Source organism: Humulus lupulus, chromosome 2 (genome assembly GCF_963169125.1).
Source record: "Humulus lupulus chromosome 2, drHumLupu1.1, whole genome shotgun sequence".
Lineage (NCBI taxonomy): Eukaryota > Viridiplantae > Streptophyta > Magnoliopsida > Rosales > Cannabaceae > Humulus > Humulus lupulus.
This window is the reverse complement of record NC_084794.1, coordinates 215674582-215702284: the sequence shown is the minus strand read 5'-3', so window position 1 is coordinate 215702284 and position 27703 is coordinate 215674582. Positions and strand designations below refer to the sequence as shown.

At 38.9% G+C, this 27703-nt stretch overlaps 1 protein-coding gene across 1 annotated transcript; it reads right to left on the bottom strand.

Annotated features, from left to right (window-relative positions):
• Positions 1-2584: 2584 nt before the first annotated feature.
• Positions 2585-5686, bottom strand: LOC133816525 (amino acid transporter AVT1H). The gene is made up of 3 exons (XM_062248975.1): positions 5331-5686; positions 4570-5180; positions 2585-3346 (listed from the first exon to the last, which is right to left on the bottom strand). The coding sequence occupies exons 1-3, from the start codon at positions 5635-5637 to the stop codon at positions 2804-2806; spliced, it is 1461 nt and encodes a 486-aa protein (XP_062104959.1). The 5' UTR covers positions 5638-5686; the 3' UTR covers positions 2585-2803.
• Positions 5687-27703: the final 22017 nt, after the last annotated feature.

The following is a 27703-nucleotide window of genomic DNA, read 5'->3' as shown; positions in this document are numbered from 1 at the left end:
CTGCCCAACTCGCCATAAGTTTTTCGGAATAGTCAGTCAAAGTTTTGGTCCGTCAACTTTGACTGTGTTTTCCGGCCAACTCCGACCACCACTCGGCAAGTGGTTGGTACCTTTGGAACCACCGGAGGTCATTTCGGCGAAGGAGCTATACTTTCGTGATGTACTCATCGAGAGGATTGTTTTGATATATGCCATGCATATATTCGTCGACGTTTCCGGTACCGCCACCAACCGCTATTGTGCACCGCTTGGGTGAGGTTCCGGAACTTGAAATTTTAAATATGGTCATATTATATGTCATTGGACACGATTTTGAATAAGGAATGCTATGATGATAATCGTTTGCTCATTTAGTGCACGTAGGAAAAACGTGATATTAAAATCGAACTAAATCATTCTAGATCATCGTTAAGCTTAGGAGCGTCGTTTTGGGCTAGGATTAAATTCTAAGGAGGTATCTAAAGAGGTAGGGACTCAACTAGACTATTGGACTTATTTTACTCATATTAAATTACATTCAACATATTCCCATTTTGAGATTTATAAAATGTTTGAAAAATTGAAAACTTAACCTGCATGTTTTCTGATCTGTTCTGAGGGCACTGAGTGCCAAATATATATAGTTTTGTTCACTTATTTATGCAGGTTATGATTTTTGGGTTTATTCAAAGGTAGCTGTTATGCTGCCCAATTTTCTAAAATATAAAGGGAATATGTTTCTTTCTTTTCATGTTTACCTGCATTCGGTTATCCCGATGAGAGCCACAATGATCATGATTGGTGCACGTTGTTGTTTCACGATCTAGTCTCTGTGTCATCATAGGTAGATCAGGTGTTCACTCACCTATAGGTGTAAAGACTTAGCATCTGTATACAGGAAGTGTTCTGAGCCTCCCCCTAGTGGTGGTTATCAGGTCCGGCTACCCGATTTAGGATGTCGGATTTTCTATGGTGGGTAACGGGAACTAGGGATCTAGTGGACGGTGTGATGTGCACTTGTAGCTATGCTCTTATGATTATTTGTGGTTTCTCTATTTTGGTTTATACATGATGATGTATGTTTTGTTTTCAAAGCTAACCATGCAAGGGTTGTATTAAACTCTTGGGTCCTATGTTATTAGTTGTTTTCCTACTGGGCTTTATAAGCTCACCTCTTTCTCTCCCATTCCAGGAGCCTAGTGACGCGAACGTGGAAAAGATAAATTATCGATGGGGCCAATGTGTTTAGCCTATTTCTATTTCATGTCATTGTCTTATTTGTTGAGCATTATATATGTATTCGACTTCGACTCTAATGATCGGTATATTTGAATGAGCTATGAAATAGTTAGGGATGAGGAAATGGTGGATGCTAAGTATTATTTTGGGTGTTTATGACTTATTAAATTTAACTATTTGGAGATTACATAACTGTGGGAATATTATTATTTTATGTATAATGATAAATGATCATACTTTTATTACTAATATTTTTATATCTAATTATAGGAGTTATTTCATTATTTTAACTTATAATTATAGTACGATTTAATATAAATTAAATGATCATTTATAAAGACTATTTTTCAACGAGGGTCAAAGTTTGACCTTTGACCACCCAAGTTATGGATATTACAAATCTGCCACGGCCTATGGCTCAGGTCGTGACATTTTCACTCTCCCTATAAGTCTATCAAAAACTGGTTCAAAAGTCCCTTCCTTGAGCCCTCTCATGCATATTTATAGGCTCAAATGGGGGTTACACGGGCCAATGGACCTTAATTATCCTTAATATCCGCGTATTAAGACAATAAAGAGGAAATAAACAATGTAGTTATTATAAAATTACAATCTTTTAAGGAAATAAACTGAAACATACGACCAGTTTGGTCGCATCTAATCGTGAGGTTTGATGAAGCAACAGGGAGCTGGTCGATAGGCGAACAACACTTCTTCCTTTTGACGCTGCCACGTGTCAATCACGTGTGAGAAATTCTTGCCACGTCATCAACAACCGTCTTTGGGTAAACAATATATATATAAAATACAAAATAACAAACATTACTTTTTTGTTCTAAAATTTTAATAAATTCTTTTTAGAACGATATAGAATTCTATATTTGAAATAATTTAACCTTTTATTTTTTTATTTGAAATATATATACACACAAATATGCAAATTTATATTTCAATTAAAAAATATATATGTTTATATATTTATATAACACAAACTATAAATACTTAAATTTTTGTAAAATATATATAATATATACCAATTATTTATATTGAGAAAGTAAAAAAGGGCATTTCGGGAAAAAGAATATTTGTGGTGGAATGGAATTGTTTTTCCACCCAATTTTAAATGTAATATCAATTTCATCATATGAAGTAATGGCTTTTCCAATTATTATTTGGAATATATAGGACCCTACCAATTTTATTTAATTAATAGCATTTGTAATATATAAATGAGAATAAGAGTACATAACAATTGCTATGCTAATTAGGCTTGATGCACATTTCACTTTTTTTATTGGGTTGGAATATCAATTTGGAGTATAATCTATTTATAAATATATTCCTTTATATTCTCATTTTAATTATTACGTACATATATTAGAGAGAGAGAAAAAAAATATTTGCATATATAAGGCTACAAGAGAGAAGTACTAGTAATCATCATCGATAGATGGGGTACAAGAAGCTGGATTATATAACCATTCATTAACAAAACAGCTTAATTATTTATGCTAATTAATATATATATATATATATTCTTATAAATTAACAAGCAATATATATATGTGACCAAGTGTAGCTTGTCTCAAGTCAAATGATGAGTTCTCTTCATGCTTTGAATTAACATCTTGGAGGATGAAATAGTCCCAACCACCCCAAGATAAGTTCCAAAGCCGATCAAAATGAGGTTCAAAGCCACAACAGGTTTGGAAATCTGACCCCAACATATCTTGATGTAGAAGGCACAAGGAAAAATGAAACAGATGGCGGTGCTGAGAAGAGATCCAGTGAGGCCGAGGACATGTTCGAAGTATGGGACTGAGAGAGCTAGGGTTAGTATGACCAAAAGAAAGAAAGAGCCTAAGAAGCCCCTGGTGATGAGCTTTGTCCTAGTGCTCATCGAGGCAGGAAAAGCATGCTCGAGTTGGATGGCGAAGGGTGCGAATTCGAGTGCGTATTTGGTTATTGGTGTGAGGACTGTTGCCCAGAGTGCTGTCTTTGTTCCGATGAAACGGGGAGGCATGCTGAGGGTGATTTGAGGGTTTATTAGTAGGCCAAACAGTTTTGCTCCCAAAAAGGCTACCACTATGTAGAGTGCCGTCACTACACTGAAGCTAACTACGGTCACCTGCCCACATGCATGCATATATATTTAACCAACTATATATATTACATCATATCATAATATATAATACATGTACATACATAATTAGTTTATTAGTAGTTATTATAAGAAACATGCATGTTTTGTTGTACTTTGATTTTTATGTATTTATATTAAAGAAAATTTATCCATGATGTATATATATATGGTATATATATGCGCCACATCTTATTGTTAGTTTCTTAAGTACTGAACTATATTCTGTCGAATCCCTTTTGGCGTGGCATATATAACATAGCTGATCATATATTTGAGTGCATATAATATGGAACATATTCAATAGCATGGAGATACTATTATTAATTTCATATCTATGACAGAATTTTAAAAGTAGTACTTTCATTTGTAATAATAACGTATAAGGTATGATTACATATGAAAGAGCTTTAAAATTATAAACTCGTTTTTTCTATTAGAATATGAGGGGAAAGTGACTACATCTTAAAATTTTAAGATCAATTAGTGTTAAGTGGAGTAGTCTTTTTCCTTTATAAGGGTATTGTGGCTTGCTTCCCATATTTTTACAGGTGAGATTTTTTACTTTTAATATTTTCTTATAGAATTTTTTATCTTCATATGACTGGTTATCAGGGTCACTAGGAATTGGGTTCTATATTTAGGTAGCACAAACTAATTTTATTTTTATATAAAGCAGACTGACCTAGTGCCCAAGTGAGAGACAAAAAAGAATTGGGAAAGATCGAGCTAGCTGAGCTCGATCTTATTTGTATATTTATTTTTGGGGGCTTTTAAATACTTTTTTCTGACCTCATCATTGATTTGGAATTTGTAGGAATCTTGGTAAGAGGACGAAAATTATGTTTGTTCTTGTTTTTTTAAGCCTCTTAATTTGGTTGGAAACCTTGGCTTAATCTGTTGGTTGGACACAGTTGTTTTTTAATAAAAAAATTTATTTTGCAAATTTTATTTATAAAATTTATTAATTTTTTTTTAATAAATTTTTATCATTATTATATAAATTTTAAATAAATAAATAATATTATATATAAAAAAAGACAATTAACATATTAAATAAAAAATTAAACAAAAAAATATTTAAAATATTCGGTTAAAGGTAATAAAACAAACTGTTAAAAAAAAAAAAATTTATCTACACACTTTTTAAATAGAAAAAATATGTATTTATCAATAAATGTAGTGTGTATATATATGTATATTTATTATACCTTGGTAAACTTGGATGGATCTTTCATGGCAATATATAGATTAGGAAAAACGATATGTCCTGCATAGCTGAAAATATATAGCCCAGATATGGCAGGAATCTTATGGATCTGAAGAACTGGTATCCTATGGTCAGCTCTAACACCTCCAAAGATGGCTGTGGAAGCCACAGAAGAGAATATCACAGCTGACATGATAATTCCACCAAAGGAAAGGAAAGATATTGAAGACAGATTTTTCAGCCAAAGACTTGGCAAAGCTACCAAAACTGCTATGATAGTTAGGAGATGTGATGTTGATAACTTGGCCCATATTGGAAACTTAAGTTGAACCCCTGTAAACACTGTGATAATATTGTCGTGCAATGATATAGTATACGACACAAGAGTCATGAAAATCTCCAAGTATACAAATACTGCCACTAAGGCTTTTCCTTTGGCTCCAAAAGCTTGTTCTCCTATATCGCTATAGCTTTTGGATTTGGGATTCTTCTGAAGACATTTTCCAAGTAGAAGACAAGAATATGCACATATTATTCCCAGTAGTATGAGTAGGAACACTGAAGACCACCCCGCATTCTCTAGGGCATATGGTACTGATAACTGCCCTAACCCTGTAATATAACAAATATATATATATATATATTTATTAAACGGAGTCAGGTTTGTTGAAGTTTTACTAATATTCAACATATATATAAAAGAAAAAAAAAAATTTAAAGGCGGCCAATATAAATTTATGTAAGACAGAGCTAGAAATTCACCGATGAGCATTCCAGTCATGTTGATGACGGCATGAACAAAAGAGCTGTTGGCATGGTGATGGCCTCCATGGTTGATAGTAGCATTATCATCAGCTGAGATGACATGATCATGATTTTGATTTTGATTTTGGTGGTGGCACTTGCACACTAATTGGCTATCTTCAACACAAGTCTCACATATTGAGCTTGTTCGAACTCCCCCTAACTGATGAGCTGAGTCGCTTGCAATTTGGTTTTTGTTGTGGGAAGCAATAAGGCATTCATTATTGGATTTGATCCCTATGGCTTTGCATATTTTGTTCCACATGATAATATATTCTCTCAAAAGTGTATCTGTTCTCTCCAAATATGTGGGAGGTGTGTTGAGAATAATTATAAAATGGGTTCTTGGGTACGTGCATATATATAAGGGATGAAAAGCATATCACTAGTTGACACTGTGTGTATATGATGTAATATATTTAACAACTTTGTACTGTGGTGTGAGAATCTAAAGATACTCTTCAGCTAAGCTAAGCGAACAAAAATAGAGTATGAAAAAATTAAAGAGAAAAGAATAATATAATATTTATATATATTTGCTTGGAGGTGATTAATATGCTACACGTAATTCGCAAACTAATACCATTTGAAAGAATCTAATTTCTACTGTTCATATGACTTCAAATTTTCTACGTGAATTGATGTTATAATAGTAGTACTATATTTTTTGGTATGTGATTTGCGACTGCTGACTAATACTCTAAATTGGTGATAAATAATTTAGTATAATTGTATGCCACTTGAACTAGGTTTAAGTGGCACTACAACAACCTGCACTTTAATTTGCCGGCCTATTTGATGACCCAAGTTTATGATTATCAAGTGATTAGAGATAATAATACTGATTAAGTTGTTTAGACCGATTTCAAATTTGTTATCACAACTAATATGAATGTTAAGACAGAAACAGAAAAATAGGTAAAAATTAACACACGAGAATTTTTACGTGATTCGGAAATTATTTCGGATAACCTACATCCACAAGGCCACGCCTAGAGAATAAACCAATTAGTAAAGAAATAATGTGTACAAAAGCATTGACTTAAACAATGTAAGACTCTCTCTTAAACTATTGTCGAAATCTTGTTGTACTCTTCTCTACAAATCTGATTTTAATGAAACGTCGTGTCACAACCCGAGCCCTAGGTTGTGGTAGATTTATAATATTGATAACTTGGGTGATCAAAGATCAAACTTTGACCCTTGTTGGAAAATAGTCTTTATAAATGATAATTTAGTTTATATTAAATAATACTATAATTATAAGTCAAAATAATGGAATAACTCTTATAATTATATACAAAAATAATTGTGATAAAAGCATGATTATTTATCATTATACATAGATCAATAATATCCTCACAGATATTTAGTCACCAAAAAGTTAAATTTAATAAGTCATAAAACACCCAAAATAATACTTAGCATTCAACATTCCTCATTCCTAACTATTACATATGAAATTCCGTTTTTTATGATTACCAACTTAATTATTTAGATTAAATAATTAATTGTTAAACTGTTACAGAAATGTTTAAACAGATACCAAAACTGTTTGAACAGAAACCGGATATGTTTAAACAGTTTGTGACCAGAAGATAAAAACGAACATAAAGAAAAGAACACACGAATTTTTACGTGGTATCAGCAATCTTTGCAGATTGCTACTAGTCCACGAGGCCACGCCCAGAGAATGAAATTTATTAGAAGAATATCTAAATGATTACAAAACCAAATTGACTTATACAAATAAAGACTCCCTCTTAAATTTGTCGCAACTGTTGTAATCTAAACTTCTAATCAAATTTCTGAAGTGCTAAGATCTTGAACTCCCTTCAAATCATAACACTTGCACTTTTCCTCCCGAAAAGTGACTCACGAACAAGACTTCTCCCGAAGCTTGATGACAAAGGTCCAAGTGTGTTCAACCTGCACAATTAACACAAAGATAACAATACAGAAATACACTGTAATAAATCACTAAGAACTTGCTGGACTCAAGTTCTTCACATAACAAAAAGTCTCTCTAAAACTTGAGAAATATTTAGAAAATAATGCATCAAGAGAGATAATCAAAAACCAACGACCTAAGGATGATTATATACATTTTAGAATCCCTTTAGGTCGTGGAAAACAAATCAGGAATCAAACAGCCAATAAATGGAAAATCTTCCAAAACAGGAAAGTCAGAATCTGTTCAAACAGACTGGCAATCCGTTCAAACAGATTCATTGAACCTGGACAGATTTTCAACCCAGTTTCCTTAAATAAAAAAGGAAAAAATATTTCCTTTATTATTGCAAGCTGTACACGATTTCTGAGTAACCAATTCAGATAAATAAAAATAAATAATGTTTTTCCAATTCAAGAAAAAGATATTCTTTTACAGGAAAATATATATTTATTTTATTAACACATAAATAAAAATCTGAATATTACAAAACAAGTAACTACCCATTTTCGAAATTCACCACAAAATATTACAAAAGAGGAAACTATTAATTTCGAAAATATCCTTTTAATTAATTTTGTCATAATTATCAAAAATGCCAATAAAGGATTTTACAACATAGCTAATTTAGATATACAGACCATAAGGTTTCAAATCAAATACATATGTAATGTTCAAAAGATAGGACTATGGCACTAAAAAGAACTAGGATAAACACAATGGATCCATCAATAATTCACCTTCCACATTCACATAACTGGTTCATGGAATGGGAGAAATATATGGGGTGAGCTTATAAAGCCCAGTAAGAAAACAATTAATATCATAGGACCCAAAAAGTTTAATAAAACCCCTGCACGGTTAGCTTTAAAAATAAAACATACATCACCATGTATAAACCAAAATAGAGAGAAACCACAAATAATCATAAGATCATAGCTACACGTGCATATCACACTGTCCACTAGATCCCTAGTTCTCGTTACCCACCATAGAAAAACCAACATCCTAAACTAGGTAGTCGGACCTGAAAAACCACCACAAGGAGGAGGCTCAGAACACTTCCTGTATACAGATGCTAGGTCTTTACACCTACAGGTGAGTGAACACCTGATCTACCTATGATGACATAGAGACTAGGTCATGAAACAACAACGTGCACAAATCATGATCACTATGGCTCTTATCAGTACAACCAAATGCATGTAAACATGAAAAGAAAGAAACACATTCCCTTTATATTTTAGAAAATTGGTCAGCATAACGGTTGCATTTGAATAAAACCAAAAAATCATAACCTGCATAAATAAGTGAAAAAATATATATTTGGCACTCAGTGCCCTCAAAATAGATCAGAAAACATGCAGATTAAGTTTTTCGATTTTTCAAACATTTTATAAATATAAAAATTGGAATATATTTGATGTATAATTCCATACGAGTAAAATAAGTCCAATAGTCAAGTTGAGTCTCTACCTCCTTGGAATTTTCAATCGAAGTCCAAAGCGACGCTCCTAAGCTTAACGATAATCCTAGAGTGATTTTATCCAATTTTAATATCACGTTATACCTACGTGCATCAAATGAGCAAATGATTATCATCATTGCATTCCTTATTCAAAATCGTGTCCAATGACATATAATATGACCATATTTAAAATTTCAAGTTTTGAAACCTCACCCAAGCAGTGCACAGTAGCAGTTGGTCGTGGCAGTGAGTGGTGTATCGGAAACGTCGACAAAGGAAGGCGTGGCATATATCAAAACGATCATCTCAATGAGTACATCACAGAAGTACAACCCATTCGCCCAAATGATCCTCGATGTCGCCAAAAATTGCTTCCAAAGGGGTGGAGATACCCAAAATCTCGCCGAAGAAAAATGGTAAGTTGACTGGAATGGCTTAGTGGGCGACGTTCCTATCGTAACGCTGATTCCAACAGTGCCACCCACTCACCGAACAATGGTCGAAGTTTGCTAGAAAGTCACCTCAAAGTTTCAAACAGCGAAACTTTGGAGTGCCCATACGAGCGCGTCTCTGCTCCGATTGCCACCAAACTTTGGGGTTGTTGTCGTCGTCGGTCAGGAAAGCTACAGAGGCAGCGCGTGTCGAAAGTGGTGGTCGGCGATGGTTGGGTCTGTTGGCTACCGCGACTTTCCGAATAGAGAAGAAGAAAGAAGAAAGAAAAGAAAGAAAAAGAAAAGAAAGAGGAAGAGGAGGATGGAGTCAGGGAGAGAAAGAGAAAAGAAAAAAAATAGAGTCATTTGACTGTTTTTACTCAGGTGGGTCCCAACCACTTAAAAAAATTAATAATATTTTTTTTCTGAGTCTTTACATTCTTCCCCCTTAAAGAAATTTCTCCCAAAATTTTCAAAGTACAACCTTAAGCTAAAATTAAACAAATGAGAAACTTCTCTTACATCTCTGACTCTAACTCCCTAGTAGTCTCATCTTCTCTATGGTTCTGCCATAAGACCTTGACTAATAGAATCTCTCTGTTCCTTAATACTTTTAACTCTCTCATCGGGATTCTGATAGGTTGTTCTTCATATGTCACGTCATCTTGAAGAGGGATAGATGTGCGATGGGTCAGGAGTATACTTCCTCGGCATCGATACGTGGAACACATTGTGAACATGCCCCAACCGCACTGGTAAGTTCAATCGATAAGCGACCTCCCCAACCCTCTCGATAACCTCGAAAGGTTCAATATACATCGGGGCTAGCTTACCCTTCACTCCAAATCTCATCACACCACGCATAGGAGTAACTTTCAAGATACATAGTCACCAATCTCAAACTCAACTTCTCATCGGTGGAGATCGGCATAACTCTTCTAACAACTTTGAACAACCTTAAGTCTCTCTTGGATGTCTTTGCTATTCTCAGTGGTACTAGCGATAATTTGAGGTCCAATTGTGACATGCTCATCTTGCCCGACACAAATGTGATCTTCATGGTCTCCCATATAAGGCCTTATAAGAAGTCATGCCTATACTGGCCCGGTAGCTATTATTATAAGTGAATTCCACCAATGACAAGTGTTCTCCCCAGCTACCCCCAAAATCTAAAATACAAGAACGAAGCATGTCCTCCAAAGTTTGGATAGTCCTCTCAGACTATCGGTGATGGTTGGGTCTGGTGGCTGCCGCGACTTGCCGAATAGGGAAGAAGAAGAAGAAGAAAGAAAAGAAGGAAAAAGAAAAGAAAGAGGAAGAGGAGGATGGAGTCGAGGAGAGAGAGGGAGAAGAAAAAAAAATAGTCCTTTGACTCTTTTTACTCTGGTGGGTCCCACCCACTTAAAAAATTTAATAATATTTTTTTTCTGAGTCTTTACACGTTGATTCTCTTGAAATCCCTTCAAAGAATAGCGAGTGCTATCATCCTCTCGAAGTGAGACTTTGATGAAATCTTCACCCAAAGATCCTTAGAAACACATTCACAAGAGATACCACCTATTACAAGGAACAAGATAGATATATGGATAAGTGCAATTAGCACACACGCAAAGATTAAGGTGAACAACGTAATCTTTACAAAGAAACACTCCTAAAAAATAACAACAAATGTTTACAAAATACAAAATTTAGGAGGTGATTATTCCAAAGACCTTGACAATGTATTTGTAGCTGAGAAAAACATCAAATGCCAACTCTTCTGAAATCTTGCAATTAATACAAGGATATTTGCAAATTTCTTTAATTGAAAAAATCTGTCAGCCAAGTTGATTCTGTTCTGACGAAACAAGAAATTGCTGAGTCAGCATGATCATCAGTCTTGAATGGCTGTAACGACTTTGGTTATTTTTCTTGATCAAGTTCATTTTCGAATCTTTCTTATCTAGAATAACTTAATCTCTGAAAATACTCAGTTAGAATAAATCAAATAAATTATCCTTATCACAAGATAAGAGATTTGACTTTCTAAGAGCTCTTGCTATCTATTTATAGTTGTCTGTGTATGTTCTGAAGAGACTCTCTTGCAATCTAGAACAATAAAGAAATGATTTATAAATTTCTTTATAAGGAAACAATCTGCATGTCTATATGATTCTGTCGCGACAGATTGGGCATCCGACTGGGCAATTTCTGTACCTGGGCAGAATTGAGTCCAGATTCATTTGAAAAAATAAATCACATTCAGATAAAATAACATCTTGTGGATATGTGATTTAATCTGCATGAAATTATCATGATATGTTCATATTTTCAAGGATTGTAATTTCTATTTTAAGAATCTTTTTAAGATATAGATAAGAATTAAAACTTTTGACAACTCAATGATGAGTCACACAGGTTTTTTACAGCACATACAATCTAGTTTTAATTCATAAAAATCATTAGTAAATAAAATAAATGGTCTATAAAAATATTTTGCCAAGCAAGGTTTTTACAGAAACTTTAGGTTAAATTTTATTTTAAATTATTAAAATATTATTGAAAAAATAAATAAAAATGACAAAATAAAATAAAAGTGTGGTCACTAGCTCTCTTTCTTTCAAGTTTCATAAAATTTAATTTAATTTCGATTAATTTAAAATAAATTTTGACTAAATCTTGTTAAATGATATTTTTATTTATTTTGAAAAAGAAAATAAATTTATTAAATAATAAATAATGTTTGTTCATGATGTAAATAATACTTACTAGTTAATATAATAGAGCTTTCTCAAATGTATCATTTAGGTCTCTATTTTTTATATGATATGTGACATTTAGCGACTTTTAGATGAAAATAATAATAATTTAGGGACTGATGTGATACTAAATTATAAGTTTGAAATTTTAAACACTACAAAAATTAATTTGAAGATGAAAATGATACTCTATGATAAAGTTGGGTACTCCATGCTATAAACTCTTTTAAGTATAAGGGTAATAAAATGTGAGTGTTGACAAATCTCACTCTAGTTCTTATAACTTAGTGATGAGTGGATATATTGAAGGATAAAGACACTTGTGTTGTGTCTCACTGGCACGTGCGTAGCATGGACTTTGTATAACTAATTTATATACATAATAAACAAAATTATTCTACATATGTATTGTCATATTATACTTACTGTTTGGGTCTAAATCTTACTCCCAAATCTTTTTCCTAATTTCACGCGTTTAAGAATCTGAGATTGTTCCTTTGTTGATGAAGATTGTGTCTAACTTACACATTTAATTGGCAAGGTCAATGACATAAATGTGTTCTTCAATGTAATGAGTAGAGAAAACATAAGGGTTGTACTTGTAAAAGATAATCTGATGGTTAAGTCAGCACAAAATTCTCTTACTCAATCCCCATTCTATGCAACCTTTTCTTGAATTAAAGTCCAAAAATTTGGTCCCTCTTCTACTATTTATAGAAAAAATAACAAAGAAGAAAGTTAGAGAAGCTTATCAGGATTGATCCACATGTCTCGTTTTACTAACTTTCTTCCTGCCCTTTATTCTTTTCTTTATATTATGAGCTCAGATGCTCATCGGTCTATTCAATCACAATGATCTCAGAACTTATCAACTTGTTCAATCACATTGAGCTCGGAGCTCATTCATCTATTCAATCGTATTGAGCTCAAAGCTCATCAATATGTGCAATCGCATTGAGCTCAGAGCTCATCAATCTATTCAATCATATTGAGCTCAGAGCTCATCAATTTGTGCAATCACATTGAGCTCAGAGCTATCATCAATCTATTCAATCATATTGAGCCCAGAGCTCATCAATCCGTGCAATCACACTGAGCTCAGAGCTATCATCAATCTATTCAATCATATTGAGCTCAAAGTTCATCAATCTGTGCAATCACATTGAGCTCAAAGCTAATCAATCTAAACAAGCTTTGTTAGATTCTACTCCATGAATAAACTCTTGCTCGCTCTTTTCTTTGATGAGTATATTATGGGCTCTATTCTTTTATGAATTCACTTTTGAGCTCGGCTCTTTGATGTGCTCATTTGGAGCTCTAATCTGCAGTGAGCTCATTCGGAGCTCTTCTTCTTTCAATAAAACGATACGTTTCCATGATTTATATCTCCTATTGGGGAAAATCATTCCCCTAAACTTACTCTTGAAAGCACGACTTAAACAAATATATGATAGAAGATGATGTAATTAACACTACAAAATGGTATTATTATTCGTTTACATGTTACAAGTTAATAGTCCATTCCAAATTTTCTAATAATATTATCGTTGAATGTAACTTTAATTTTATTAGACAATAACTTTAGTAGTACTCACTAAAAGAACAGCCTCTAGCAATGACATATCTAGCAATGACACCCGCATGTCGTTGCTAGAGGAAATTTGGTTACAAGTGAGGATACTTTGTACCTTCGCCAATTGTTTAGTTAATCTAATGATGATGTTTAGACATCAAGTGTGATCACTAGAAGTGTGCGAGTCAATAACTACATCTCATTTTTCCCATGCTCTGCCTTTATTCTTTCTATGTTCCTCCCACATGGCGACCTCGTTTTCTCACCACCTCTTGGTCCACGACCTACCATCTGCCTAGATCAGCCTCCTCATAGTATGGTTGTATTTTTTTTTTTCATTTTTTGCTTCTTTTTTTCTTCTTCCCACTCATCCTCTCTCAACTATCTCATTAGTTTCACAGATCCGTTGTCCGCTGTTGCTTGCTTAATGGATCCTGCTCATGCCCTCCTCCTTATCTCTTTCTCGATATGTGTGTATATATATTATATTTATTTTATATATAAATGAAAATCATAACATGTTTTTTTATTAGATTGTTAGAAAAAATTCAAATCAGATTATTCGTGTTAATTTGATTTCTTGTCAACTAAGAATTAGAGGGAATGAGTGAGCTTAAGATAATGAAAGAACACATATCTGTATGTGGTTTAGGTTATTAATTAACTCTTGTTCATGAGTAAATTATATTGAGGATGAAGAGCTTGTAAAGAATCTAGCTCTCTTGAGAATTTAGCAGCATCTTAGCATGCATTAGAATTCGAATGATTAAGAGCTTTATTAGAGCCAATTTACATTAGTGTAGGTAATATGCGAGTAACTGTGCAGTTTACAAGGGATTTTACAAGGTGTTTAGTAGACAAACTTCACGTTCATGGCCCATGGGATTTACGTGGAGTGTGAGGTGCATGACAAGGCATTCATCCTTTTCGATAAGCTCCTTGGGGTGCCTGAGGTGCTCGATGAGTTGGCGTTGCATGGGGAATTTGTGAAAAGGTGTTACATGGTGGATGCACGTCCTCAAGGACAATTCCACCTTTTCTCAAGGATCTGTGTTGTCAGGCGTATGGAAGACAACACATTCCTCAAAGTCACTACTGATATCAAAGGCAGTTGGGCACGCATATCAGTGGTCCCCGAGGATCCTTATGACAATACGTGGAGGAAATTCCTAAGAGAGAGTACAAGTTAGTAGATTCTTAACGAAAGATAGGTGTACGACTCTGCGGTTGACCTTTGAGCTACTCTTCAAGGGGTTATTTTAATTTGGTTTCTCAGATGATCGTTCCTCGTGAGGTTATCGACTAGCAAGTATAGTTGGGAGATGAACGTGCCTACTAGAATACCCATGTGTTGAGTTACTCAGAAAATACAAGTAACTGTTAGAATATAATTATTAAAATATATGTTAGGCTTGTTAGTATTTTTTTTCTTCATTAAATCTTATTTGTTTTGTTGTTTTTAGTAAAAAAATAATAATATTTAGGAAATGTAATTTGTTTAATATACATAAGTTATTTATTTTATTTTATAATGTTAAATATAAATGAATTTTTTTCTATTAAAAAATGAAAAAATTAGATTGTAATAAAACATGTCATTTTGTTTTGTAAAATTTTGTTGTGTAATGATTTAGTAAAAATAAATGTATTTTAGCAATTAGATTTAATTAGTATTATTTTTTGGAATAAATAATTAATTAGTTAGAATTTTAAAAAAATATAATATGTTAAATTTAATGTTTAGAAGGTGACATGGTATAGAGGCAAACTGTTATAGAGGTAATACATCCAATTTATTTTTTGTCTTTCTGCATTAATTAGATTATAACCATTATTTATATATATATATATAATTTAATATTATATTATTTTAAAATAATAGTGCCAATAAAAAAAACTGTGGCCAAAACAAAGGGTTAACCTTGCAAGAGGAAAGGATGCAACTAGGTAAACAAATCCTTATGAATTGGGGCGTACGAGGGTGACACATATAAGGATATTGGTATATCAGGACCACTTGTCTATGGAGATAGACATTCTCATTCGATAATATGCTAATCTCAACTACCTTGTCTGGGCTATTTCTTTTCCATAGTCTCTCTGTATTCTCTCTCGCACTCTCTCGGTTTCGAAGGAAAAAAAACCCTCAAACCTAATTTAATCCATCAGAACCTAAGCAAATCAGAGAAGCATTGTCTTCCACAACCATGACCAAGCATCTGTGGCTCGGATTTCCTCGAAGTTGACAATCAGAGAAGGCAAAGGAGAGGAACGTCAAGCAAACATACCAAGCTTTGAGGAAACAACCCCAAAGAAGGCAAAGGTAAGGGATTTCCTTTTTAATATGCAATATGTATATGTCCCTGGTTTTTTTGTTGATTTTTGTTCATAGGATAGATCGGGACTGGGAAATAATGAAATCTGGGTTTTTTTTCTTCAAGTTTTTCGACCCACCTCGATAGAAATTGACATGCCTCGATGCTTAGTCACTTTATAGGCCTCGATAGACCTCAATAGAAATCGATAGGCTTATCTAGGTGTAGAATCTGACTGTGCCTCGATAGACCTCGACAAGTCTCGATGCAGCTCGATTGTACATAAATGTAGAGGTTACCTCAACAGGCCTCGATGGGCCTCGATATAAAGTTAACGAATTGGGAATTTGTAGGACTTTGAGTGTCTCGATAGACCTCGACAGGTCTCAATAGGCTTAATTAGGTGTAGAATTTGAATGTTCCTCGATAGACCTCGACAGGTCTCAATGCAGCTCGATTGTACACAAATGTAGAGGTTACCTCGACATGCCTTGATGATTGCTTTATTTAATTGTACCTCGATATGTCTCGAAAAGCCTCAATGTGCCTTGATAAAAATAGTTTTGCTTTGAACATGTATTGCCTCGACAAGCCTCGATGGTTACCAGATTGCTTAAAAATGTTATTAATAATTTTTTATGTTTCAGAGATGTCTGACCTTATTGTGTCGTTGGAGAAGCACTTTCCTGCTCAGGTTACTTATAGGGGTAGTGCTTACTTGGATACCCTTATAGAGCAGTTTAAGAGGCATGGGCTGATTGAACAGGCAAAGGCATATCCATTAGGACAGTTCTTTAATGCAAAGGCCTTTAGTTTTTCTAGGGTTCTACTGCACCAGTTGATGTTGCGTAAGGTGGAAAGCAAGAAGCTTGAAGAGGGTCAGTTCTACGTGGGCAACACTCTATGTAGATTTAGTATTGTGGAGTTTTCCCTGGTTACCAGCCTAAATTTAGCAAGTCATCGTCCATAGATGAGTTGAAAGAGCATCTTACCAATGATCGGATCATCCAGGAATATTTTAATGGTGAGGCGAATGTTAGTTTCGGTCAGTTGGAAGATGCTCTGAAGGATTGTACAAACCCTGAAGATGCATTTAAGCTAGGTTTATGCCACTTGATAGAGGGGGTGTTGGATGCCCCTAAGAAGACAACCAGCATATGGGGTGATTCACTGAAGCTAGTTGAGGATCTTGATTACTTTTTCAAGTATTTATGGAGGAAGTTTTCCTTTAAGAAGTTGATTAGAGGAGGTTAGAAAGACATGAAGAAACAATTGAAACACTACGAGGACAAGAAGAAAGAGGGTTAAGGGATACAACAGAAGGAGTCCAAGTGCAGTTTCTATGGCTATGCCTCCACACTTCAGTATTGAGCTTTTGAGGCCATGCCAGATATTGGGAGGAAATTCGGTGAAAAGAGTGGGAACCAGATTCCCAGGATCCTTAGTTGGTCTACCAAGACCAATATCTTTCCTTCCACAGCTCAGTGTGTTCCGTTGTTCGGCAAGACTCCAGTAAGTTCAACTATATCTTCTTAAATGTGACAAATTAATTTATTGACAATTTACTTTATTAAAGTATTTCTGACATATGTTATTTGTTGATGCAGTTGGTGGTATTTTCCATGTTGAAGTTACGTCCTGGTAAGGTAGACTACTACGATAGCCTCCCAAATGTTGATGGTCAGTTATTCTCTGAGTTGGGATTAGTTGTAATGGAGGCTGAGACTATAGTGGAGGAAGTAGAGCCTAAGAAGGAGGCACAAAAGCTGTCGGAGGTTGCAAAGGCAGCTTCTATTTTTTACGAGGATGTCCCGAGGGTTGAGGAGGGCACTACACAGGCCGCTGCACCTTCCCCTAGTCAGGTTGCCTAGCCTGATTATGAGCAGTTGATGCAGAGGCTCCAGATGCCCAGCCTTCCCCCAGGTGTGCCTAGGTCGTTGGAATCATTTCAAGGAGACTAGTGAGAAGTATACATGGGATGAGGACGTGCTTAATTATTTTTTAAGGGCGACCTAGATCAATACATCGTATCCTGTTCAGCTGTTGATGAAGTATATTTTTCCTTGCACATCCCACAAGCACAACATTGGGTCGCCATTGAAGTGTCCATTCCATTGTGGCACATTAATGTATGTGATTCCAAACATATCGTGCTTAGTCATTCTCTGTTGGCGGAAGTCATTAGGCCTTGGTGCTTATTGATGCCTTCGTTGTTGTACATGTCTGGCTTGTTTGACGACCATGAGGAGCTCCAGTTACAACCTGGCTAGAAACCAAAGCCATTCCAGTACTATCGTCTTGGCCCTGAGGAGGTGCCTCAGACTACGACAAGGTATTCCCCTATTTAATTAGTGGTATTTGAAATCTTTTTATTGAATTTAATTATACAAAATTTATTTATAATTAACATAGATTCACTTATATGCAGTGGGGATTGTGGTATGTTTGCCATCAAAGATATCGAGCATTTGATTGCCAGGATTCCACTCGATACCATTCTGATGCGAACATGCAACTTTTCAGAACCAAATGATGTGTGGACCTATTTTTCAGACATTGGCACTGTGATGATATATTTTTGTATATGGTTCAATGAGTGAACATTATTTTTTTGTACATCCTCGAAAAAAATATCAATAATTTTCTGCCTCGATAGAACTCGATTAGGCTTGACCCAAAATTTTCACTAGTATTAAAAAATACAACTAAAATCACATAAACATGTCTTCCTCGACAAAAATTGATAGGTCAAACAAACTGCCTCGATGGGCCTCGACAATGCCATTTAGATACCCTCAAAATGATAAAATAATTATGCCTTTGTACGCCTTAAATATCCACAGGCTATTAGCGAGCTGAGAAAGGGCATAATTATATCAGCCACGTGGATATCATGTACCCGGAGCTGCTGTTACAAGGTCCTACCTTTTTAGCTCGAGGTAACATAAGGCTTAATGGAGATTACCAAGGAATCAAGTCAGAAGTATGGACGCCACGGGCTGAGACTACATCAAGCTCGAGATACGAGCTTGAGTTGGCACCTCTGACTCCTTATAAAGTCAACCACGCAATATAAACGTGCATATATCAGACATCACATGTCTGATCCATCCCTGAATTCTTGGACACGCAGCATAAACGTGCGTGTTCAGGCACCCACAACTGGGTTGGGCCGTGCGGCCCATTATCCCCCTTACCTATTGATTAGACCACACATCGTTGTCAGGTTTTAGGAATTAATCATGAATGTCACAGAAGTGACATGATGGGTAAGAAGGTCACGAGATGACCTCCCTTGCCAACCCCCAGGTGCCCTCTCCCTATAACTATGGAGACCCTGGGAGTTGCAAGGGATTGGATTCTAATTTGTAAAGAAATACCCTGTAAGAAACATCAGAGAGATATCAATAATATTGGCTGGTGGACTAGAAGGATTTTAACCTTTGAACCACCTAAAAAAGTATTTGTGTTATCATTTTACTAAGAGATCATTCATCTGTTACGGTTCATTATTTAACACTAATCCCACTCTTTATTCTATTAATTATCTGTTGTCGAAGAACCGCGTCAACAGTTTGGTGCTTTCATTGAGAGGCTGTTAGATTGGTGCTATCGCAAATATCCAACCATGGTAGTCACTCACTCAAGACATGGTAACGAGGCGGACCAACGTGATGGGCAGGAGGCCCATCATGCCACCATGCCCGATGATCAGAACCCTGAGGTTCAGCAGCAGCCAGGCAAGCAACCAATAGACCAAGACGACATTGGAAGTTTGGCTCCCCGGCCACCCAATCCAAACCCAGATTCCTACACGGCGGTAGAAATGGAAAATGCTCAGTTGAGGAGTCAGCTGGTGAAAGCTAACCAGCAGATTCAAGAGGTTTTGGCCCGACTACCCCCTCTTACAACCGACGCTAACGTCGGAAAGAGGCAAGGCGAAACTCATAAGTCCCGCCGGGGTAATCGGTCCAGGCCCAGTCGGTCGGTCAGACCCCCAACATCAAACTCCACTCCCACATCACACCACTGGGAAACCACTTTTGAGGAACTACTAGGGCCGAGCAGCAGTACAGCCGATCGGTCCGGACCTCAACTCCCAGCTCACTTCCGCCTTCGAGTGCGCCCAGGAGGGCTCGGGGGAGCTCGCGAAGGAGATTCGGGGAGGGCTCACAACGACAACCCGCCCCGGCCAGCTGTCCTGCGCCCCGCTCAGACCGTCAAGCACAGGACGCGGAGGATGGAAGAGCGGAGCGGCCGCGACCTAACTTCATCTGCCCTGACGGGACTAGGATCGCATCCCCGGTCAGGCATCCTCCTTCACCAATAAGATACCCGACTCCTCCCCGGCCAGTCCGAGACATTCCAGCTCATGGGAGCAGCAGGAGAAATCCTCCTTCTGTCGGACCTTCCCATCGTAGCCGGGTGCCTAGAGAAATCCTGGATCCTCGTCCTCAGTGGCGGGCCCCGAGCTTCTCAAATGGAAGCTATTGGACCGGAAGCTGTCGAAGTGATCTATCCGGCGGAGACCTGCGCCAGCGCTTGAGCTCGGTGCAAAGTTCTCAAGACGCCCCTAGGGACGACCTTCGAGATCGCCTAAACTTTCGAAGAGGAGACCCAGTTGGAAACGACAACCGCACTCGCCAAAGGGAAGACCTGTCCGAAGTACAAGACAGCAGGAACGTCCCATATAACCTATCTCAGGATAGGAGGGACAATAACCCACCAAACGCGTACAATGGATCCGGAGCTGTTGAACAGCCCCGGAACAACCGAGGAAGTTAGGACAAAACCCTTGAGCGTTTGGCTCAGATGGAGGAGCTGATGAGGAAGCTCCTATTAGAAAAAGAAAAAGATGAATACGATTCAGGGGACGAACTTGAGCTCTTCGCCCCCAGCATAGCAGCAACGGTGTATCCACCTGGTTTCCGTATGCCTCACTTGTCCAAGTTCAACGAAGACGGGGACCCGCCAGATCCTCTGGGTATGTTCAATACCTTGATGATGGCCCACAACATTGGTCTCGAGCTAAGATGTCTAATTTTCCATTCCACCTTGATTGGGCCGGCCAGGCAATGGTTCAAACAGAGTAAGAAGCAGTCAATCAGCTCGTGGAAAAATTTCTCTGCTGACTTCAAAAGAGCATTCCGAGCTTCCCAGGCTGCCCGCGTCAAGGCCGATACCCTGGAAAACGTAAGGCAACAACCCGACGAGCCTCTGAAGGCTTACTTGAGCAGATTCGCGAACGTCGCTGCTCGGGCCAGAGACGCAGATGACAGCTCCAAGCTCATGGCTTTGAGGACTGGGATCCTCGTCGGAGGAGGGCTTTGGGAAGAGATACAAAGGAAGGGAGTCAGCACCATAAATGAATTCCTAAATAGGGCCCAGGGATGGATCAACCTGGAGGAGGCACGAGCCTCAGCCATAGGAACCAGCCAGGCCCCTGAACAGCTCGCTGGAGTGGGAACGGAGGTCATGACAGTGACCCAAACCGTTACACAGAATAACCAGTTTGGTGGAGGCAAGAGAAAGGGGAGCAGCGAGGGCAACCAGCACGACCCAAAGAAGAATAAGTCCATAGAAAAATTTAAGTCGGTCTACGCGACTTATACCGAGCTCACTCACTCTAGGGAGAACATCTTCCTAGCAAATTCTACTCGCCTCCCCTGGAAGAAGCCGGAACCGTTAAAGCACCAGAAGGGTAAGCGAGACCCTTCCAAGTTTTGTCGGTTCCACAACGACATTGGCCACAATGTCGATGATTGTAGGCACCTGAAGGATGAGATCGAGACTCTCATCAGAGTCGGACCCTTGGCTCAGTATGCGCAGAATAGAGTTCCCGGCGGTCATCCAGCTCCGGAAGTCCCGATAAGTCAGCCCAGATCTCGAGTAGATCAGGACGTCCCTCCTCCCGTGATAGGAGGAGAGATTTCCACAATCTTTGGAGGTCCCCATCTGGCTGGCACGAGCAGAGGTGCCCAAAAAAGATATGTCAACGAACTTAAGGCTCATAATGGAGTGGAGTTTGTCCCTGAGCAGCATCTCCCAAAGCAGCAACGATTGGAAAGGCAACCGATCATATTTACTGAAGAAGATGCCAGCCACGTCCAGTTCCCTCATAGCGACCCTCTGGTCGTAGCCGTGCAGCTCGCTAATCGAAGGGTTAGGAGAGTGCTGGTCGATAATGGGAGCTCGGTAAACCTACTGTTCCGGTCTACGCTGGAGAAGATGGGTTTGTCTGTCACCGAGCTGAAAGCCACCTCCACAATGCTTTACAGATTCTCTGGAGAAGAATTAGCGGCAATAGGAACGATCGAGCTGGTGATCACCTTGGGAGAGGGACCTCGGACAGTCTCGAAACTCCTCGAGTTTGTGGTCATCGATTGTCCCGCCGCGTACAATGCCATTTTGGGTCGACCTACACTAGTAGCATTTGAAGCCGTTACCTCCATCCGCCACCTCGCGCTAAAATTCCCCTCTTCCACGGGGATATACGTGGTCCGTGGTGATCAACTTGTTGCCAGGGAATGCTACAGCATTTCTATGAAGGGAAAATTAAAACTCGAGCAGTTAACGATGACCGTCCAGGGTGGAAATGAGGAATCTCAGGAACTTGTGCCTAATCCTGAGATTGAAAAACCTCAGAATGCCGAAGGGGAAAATATCATCTTAGGTGATGATATCGACCCCAGAATAGGCGAGGATAAATCCGAGCTCCAAGCTGTCGAAGAGCTCGAGGAGGTAAATGTTGATCCACAGAATCCCTCGCGGATGGTAAAGCTCGGGAAAAATCTATGTGACGAAAGGAAGGCGAAGCTGATTAAGTTCCTACAGGAGAACCTGGACGTGTTCGCATGGTCTCATGAGGACATGATGGGGATCAGTCAGAGCGTCATCATGCACACCCTCCACTTGGATAAGAGCGTGCCTGGGAAATCCCAGAAACAAAGACGCCTGGGAACAACCTGAGCTGAAGCCCTAGAAGAGGAAGTAGCCCGGCTATTAAAGTGCGGCTTTATCCGTGAGGCTAAGTTCTCGATCTAGGTCACCAATCCTGTGTTGGTCCCAAAGCCCAACGGGAAATGGCAGACCTGCATCGACTTCTCCGATCTGAACAAAGCTTGCCCCAAAGACTGCTTCCCCTTGCCAAGGATCGACCAATTGGTGGATGCCACGGCGGGGTATAATCAGATCGCCATGAACCCAGCGGACCAGGAGCACACTAGCTTCATGACCCCGACTAATGTTTATTGTTACAAGGTCATGCCCTTCGGGCTGAAGAACGCTGGTGCTACATACCAAAGGTAGGTAAATAGGATGTTTGCCAACCAGATCGGGAAGAACATGGAAGTGTATGTTGACGACATGCTGGTCAAGTCAACAACTGCCGATAACCATGTTTCCGATCTGGAGGAATGCTTCAATATATTGAGAGAATATGGCATGAGGCTTAACCCACAGAAATGTACTTTCGGGGTCGCGTCTGGAAAATTCCTGGGTTTCATTTTCAATACCAGAGGAATCGAGGCAAACCCCGATAAGATCAGGTCGTTGCTCGAGCTGCCCTCACCTCGGTCACGAAAGGACGTTCAAGGCCTGACAGGAAGGGTGGCAGCCCTTAATCGGTTTATCTTTAAATCTATCGACAAGTGTCTGCCATTCTACAACCTGCTCCGGGGAAATAAGAAGTTTGAATGGAGCGAGGAGTGCGAACGTGCCTTCCTCGACCTGAAAGCACATTTAGCCGAGCTGCCCGTATTGTCCAAACCAATGGAAGGAGAGCCTCTTTTCCTTTACCTAGCTGTCACGAAAGATGCAGCTAGTGCCGTATTAGTCCGAGAAGAAGACCGATCTCAAAAGCCAGTCTATTACATCAGTAAGAGGCTTCTCGGGGCTGAGTCTCGGTATCCATTGATGGAAAAGATGGTTTTTGTCTCATTACGGCCTCCCGAAAGCTCAGGCCGTATTTCCAGTCCCACTCAATACATGTCATAACCGATCAGCCTTTAAGGCAGGTTTTGCAAAAACCTAAAGCATCAGGACATCCGTTGAAGTGGGCTATTGAGCTCAGCCAGTTCGAGATTTTGTACACACCGTGAACTGCAATAAAAATCCAGTCCCTGGCTGATTTTGTGGCAGAATGCACAGGATTTCGAGAAGATCCTGTGGAAGATACAACCCAGACCGCCATAGCCCAGGCCTCCTTGATCCAGGCCTCATGGAAGGTCTTCGTAGATGGCTCGTCTAACGAGAACAGCTCCAAATTTGGAATCATTTATATATCCCCAAAAGGACATCGATTCCACTCGGCGTTGAGATTCGGATTCAAAGCATCCAACAACGAGGCTGAATACGAAGCTTTACTGGCCGGGCTAAGGGTGGCCCAGGAGCTGAAGGCCAGCTCCGTTTAGTGTTACAGAGATTCCTAGCTCGTGGTAAACCAAGTGCTAGGTAAATACCAAGCACGGGGAACCAAGATGGCTGCTTACCTGGCCAAGGTAAAGAGCAAGTTGTCTGCATTTGAGCGTGGCTCAATTGAGAAGATACCGTGGGAGCAGAATGCCAAAGCGAACGCCCTCGTAAAGCTCGCTACCTCCGGGGAGGCGGAGACTTTGGGGTTAGTGCCGGTAGAGTTCTTGGAGAAACCAAGCATAGGAGTCGGGGCGGAGGTCGAGATGATCAACGCCAGACCGACCTGGATGACCCCCATCCTCGAATATCTCACAGCAGGAAAGTTACCCGAAGAGCGAAATGACGCAAGGCGAGTGCTTTACCAAGCTCCAAGATACACAGTGGTAGATGGGATATTATACCGGCGTGGACACTCCTTACCTCTCCTACGATGTGTCCTGCCAAACGAAGCGAAGACCATTTTGCAGGAAGTGCACGAGGGCTTTTGCAGAGATCACACTGGGGGGCAAAGCTTGGCCTTGAAGATCTTAAGGCAAGGATATTACTGGCTCACTCTGTCAAAGGACTCAATCTCCTACGTCAAAAAATGTGACAAGTGCCAACGATTTGCCACAGTTACTCGAGCTCCCCCAGTCGAGCTGAAGATGATCTCGTCCCCATGGCCATTCGTGGTCTGGGGAATTGACTTGGTTGGCGCCCTCCCTACTGGAAAGGGAGGAGTTCGTTATGCGGCAGTGGCTATCGACTACTTCACCAAGTGGGCAGAAGCAGAGCCCTTGGCAACAATCACTTCAAAAAGAGTCCTCGATTTCGTGGTCAAGAGCATTATCTGTCGATTCGGGCTGCCAAAGAAGATCGTATCAGACAATGGAACGCAGTTTGACAGCGACCTCTTCACCAAATTCTGTGAGAGGCACGACATTGTAAAAAGCTTCTCCTCCGTGGCCTATCCCCAGGAAAATGGGCAGGTCGAGGCCGTCAATAAAATGCTAAAGGCAAGCCTTAAGAAAAGATTGGACGAAGCCAAGGGAGTCTGGCCAGAACAGCTCCCCCAGGTACTGTGGGCATACCAGACCTCACATCGAACGCCGACGGGTCATACTCCTTTCTCCCTGGCTTTCGGGAGTGAGGCAGTCCTTCTTGTTGAAGTAAAGGTAGCCTCGCATAGAGTCCAGGCATTTGACGAGGACCACAATCACGAATTGCTCTGCGCGTCCCTCGACTTGATTGATGAAAGACGAGAAGAGTCACAGCTACAGCTCGCGCACTATCAACAAAAGATCACTCGTTATTTCAACTCAAAGGTCAGAAAACGCGCCTTTGGCGTTGGCGACCTGGTCCTCAGAAGAGTCTTCTTAGCCAGTAAGGATCCCAAAGACGGATTATTGGGACCGAACTGGGAAGGGCCATACCAAATAACCGAGGTCATAAAGGAAGGAACCTACAAGTTGGCTCGGCTTAACGGAGAAGCAGTCCCACGAACTTGGAACGCTATCCATTTGAAGAAATATCATCAATGATACCTTTGTAAGGCTTAATCAGAATAGCCATCTTTTGTTTATTAAGTAATGAGAATTAAATCTTTTTACATTTGTGGATGTAATGTCAAGTAACCATGAAAGACCCTTTCCTAATTACTTGGGGGGCATATGTATCCTGGATATAACCAGGTCATCCTAAAATACTTAGAAGTTAATTCAAATCGATTGATCGATGCTTTTCTTTAAAAGCACGAGATATTGATAAAGGATTGACGCGAACTAAGTTATATCTTGGATTCAACCAGGTCTTAAAAAACTTAGAAGTTAATTCAAATCGATTGATCGATGTTTTTCTTAAAAAGCACGAGATATTGATAAAGGATTGACGCGAACTAAGTTTTCAAATTAATGTCCTGGATTCAACCAGGTCCTAAAAAACTTAGAAGTTAATTCAAATCAATTGATCGATGTTTTTCTTAAAAAGCATGAGATATCGATAAAGGATTGATGCAAACTAAGTTTTCAAATTAATGTCCTGGATTCAACCAGGTCCTAAAAAACTTATAAGTTAATTCAAATCGATTGATCGATGTTTTTCTTAAAAAGCATGAGATATTGATAAAGGATTGACGCAAACTAAGATTTCAAATTAATGTCCTGGATTCAACAGGTCATAAAAAACTTAGAAGTTAATTCAAATCGATTGATCGATGTTTTTCTTAAAAAGCACGAAATATCAATAAAGGATTAGCTCGAACTAAGTTTTTAAATTAATGTCCTGGATACAACCAGGACTTGTCTTAGAAGTTGGTTCGAGTTGATTAGCATGTTTTTTCCCAGAAGAACATAAGATGCCAATCACAACATCAACAAAAACTAAGATTATTGACGAATGCATAGAAGAGAAACAAAATAGAGGCAAAAATATGTAAATCAATTAAAATAAAGTTGAAAAAGTCAATTGTCTTGAGGTTGAAAAACCTCATAATATAAAATTACAAAAAAAAAGTGATAAAAGAAAGGGAGAAAAGTCCCACGCCCCGCCAGGCCGCTCTAATGAGGTCGCCCCCTCGCCATCCTACTCGGTGGCAGTGGAAGTCTCCCCGGTCTCGGAGGGCGCCTCTTGTCGAAGGCGAGCCTTGAGCTTCTCCAAGAAGGACTCCCACGCGTCCGGCCCCAAAAAGGAGAAGTCACCTTCCGGGTTGAAGACCAAGCAGTGGTACAGCATAGCCTCCATGGAGGAGCTGGAAGCTGCCCTCTCCACCGCCAGGGCAGCCTTGGCCTCTTCGTCCTCAACCTTCGCGGCGTCCAGTGCTTTGGCCTCCTCGAGCTCGATCTTCGCAGCGGCTAGGGTGTAACGCCCTGGATAACCAAGACCGTTACACTGTGTGTTTGAAATAGTGCAAGACTTGCTAATCAAGTCATTTAATTCAAAATGTGTTTCTAATGACACAAACAAATTAGGTTAAAAAGAATTTTGGTTATAAATGATTAAATTTTTTTAAAAACAGATGTTTAGTACATGGGATCCCAAATCAGGGTTTGAATGACGTAAATACAAAATTCTTAATCACAAATAAGTAACCCAGCCACTCTAATGGAAAAATATACGTTTTAGGTCCCTGTCCCTGTACAAATCCTCGACCGTGGTGGCCGAGCAGCTGACAATGTACACCTCGCCCCCAGAGCTCTCCAACCCATGGTAAACTTGCCTTACCTGCACCATGTAGCACCCGTGAGCCGAAGCCCAGCAAGAAAACATAATATCATAACATAACAGTATTAGCAGCTAAACAGTTCACAGATCATAGTCCAATAATCACAAGCATTAATCAGTTCCATCAAGCTATAAAATACATTCAAGGCTGCACACTGGTCAATAACCAATAATTCAGCTCCAAACACTCATCAAATCATAGACAATAATCCACAATAGACACATGCCAAGCAATAACTAGGGTT

What these genes read in the sequence shown, in the direction of transcription:
- LOC133816525 (XM_062248975.1), bottom strand. Translation starts at nt 5,637, where the DNA reads ATGTGGAACAAAATATGCAAAGCCATAGGGATCAAATCCAATAATGAA. An exon ending in CATGACTGGAATGCTCATCG is followed by an intron (nt 5,181 to 5,330) that starts GTGAATTTCTAG and finishes GTTATATTACAG; the next exon opens with GGTTAGGGCAGTTATCAGTA. An exon ending in ATCCATCCAAGTTTACCAAG is followed by an intron (nt 3,347 to 4,569) that starts GTATAATAAATA and finishes GCATGTGGGCAG; the next exon opens with GTGACCGTAGTTAGCTTCAG.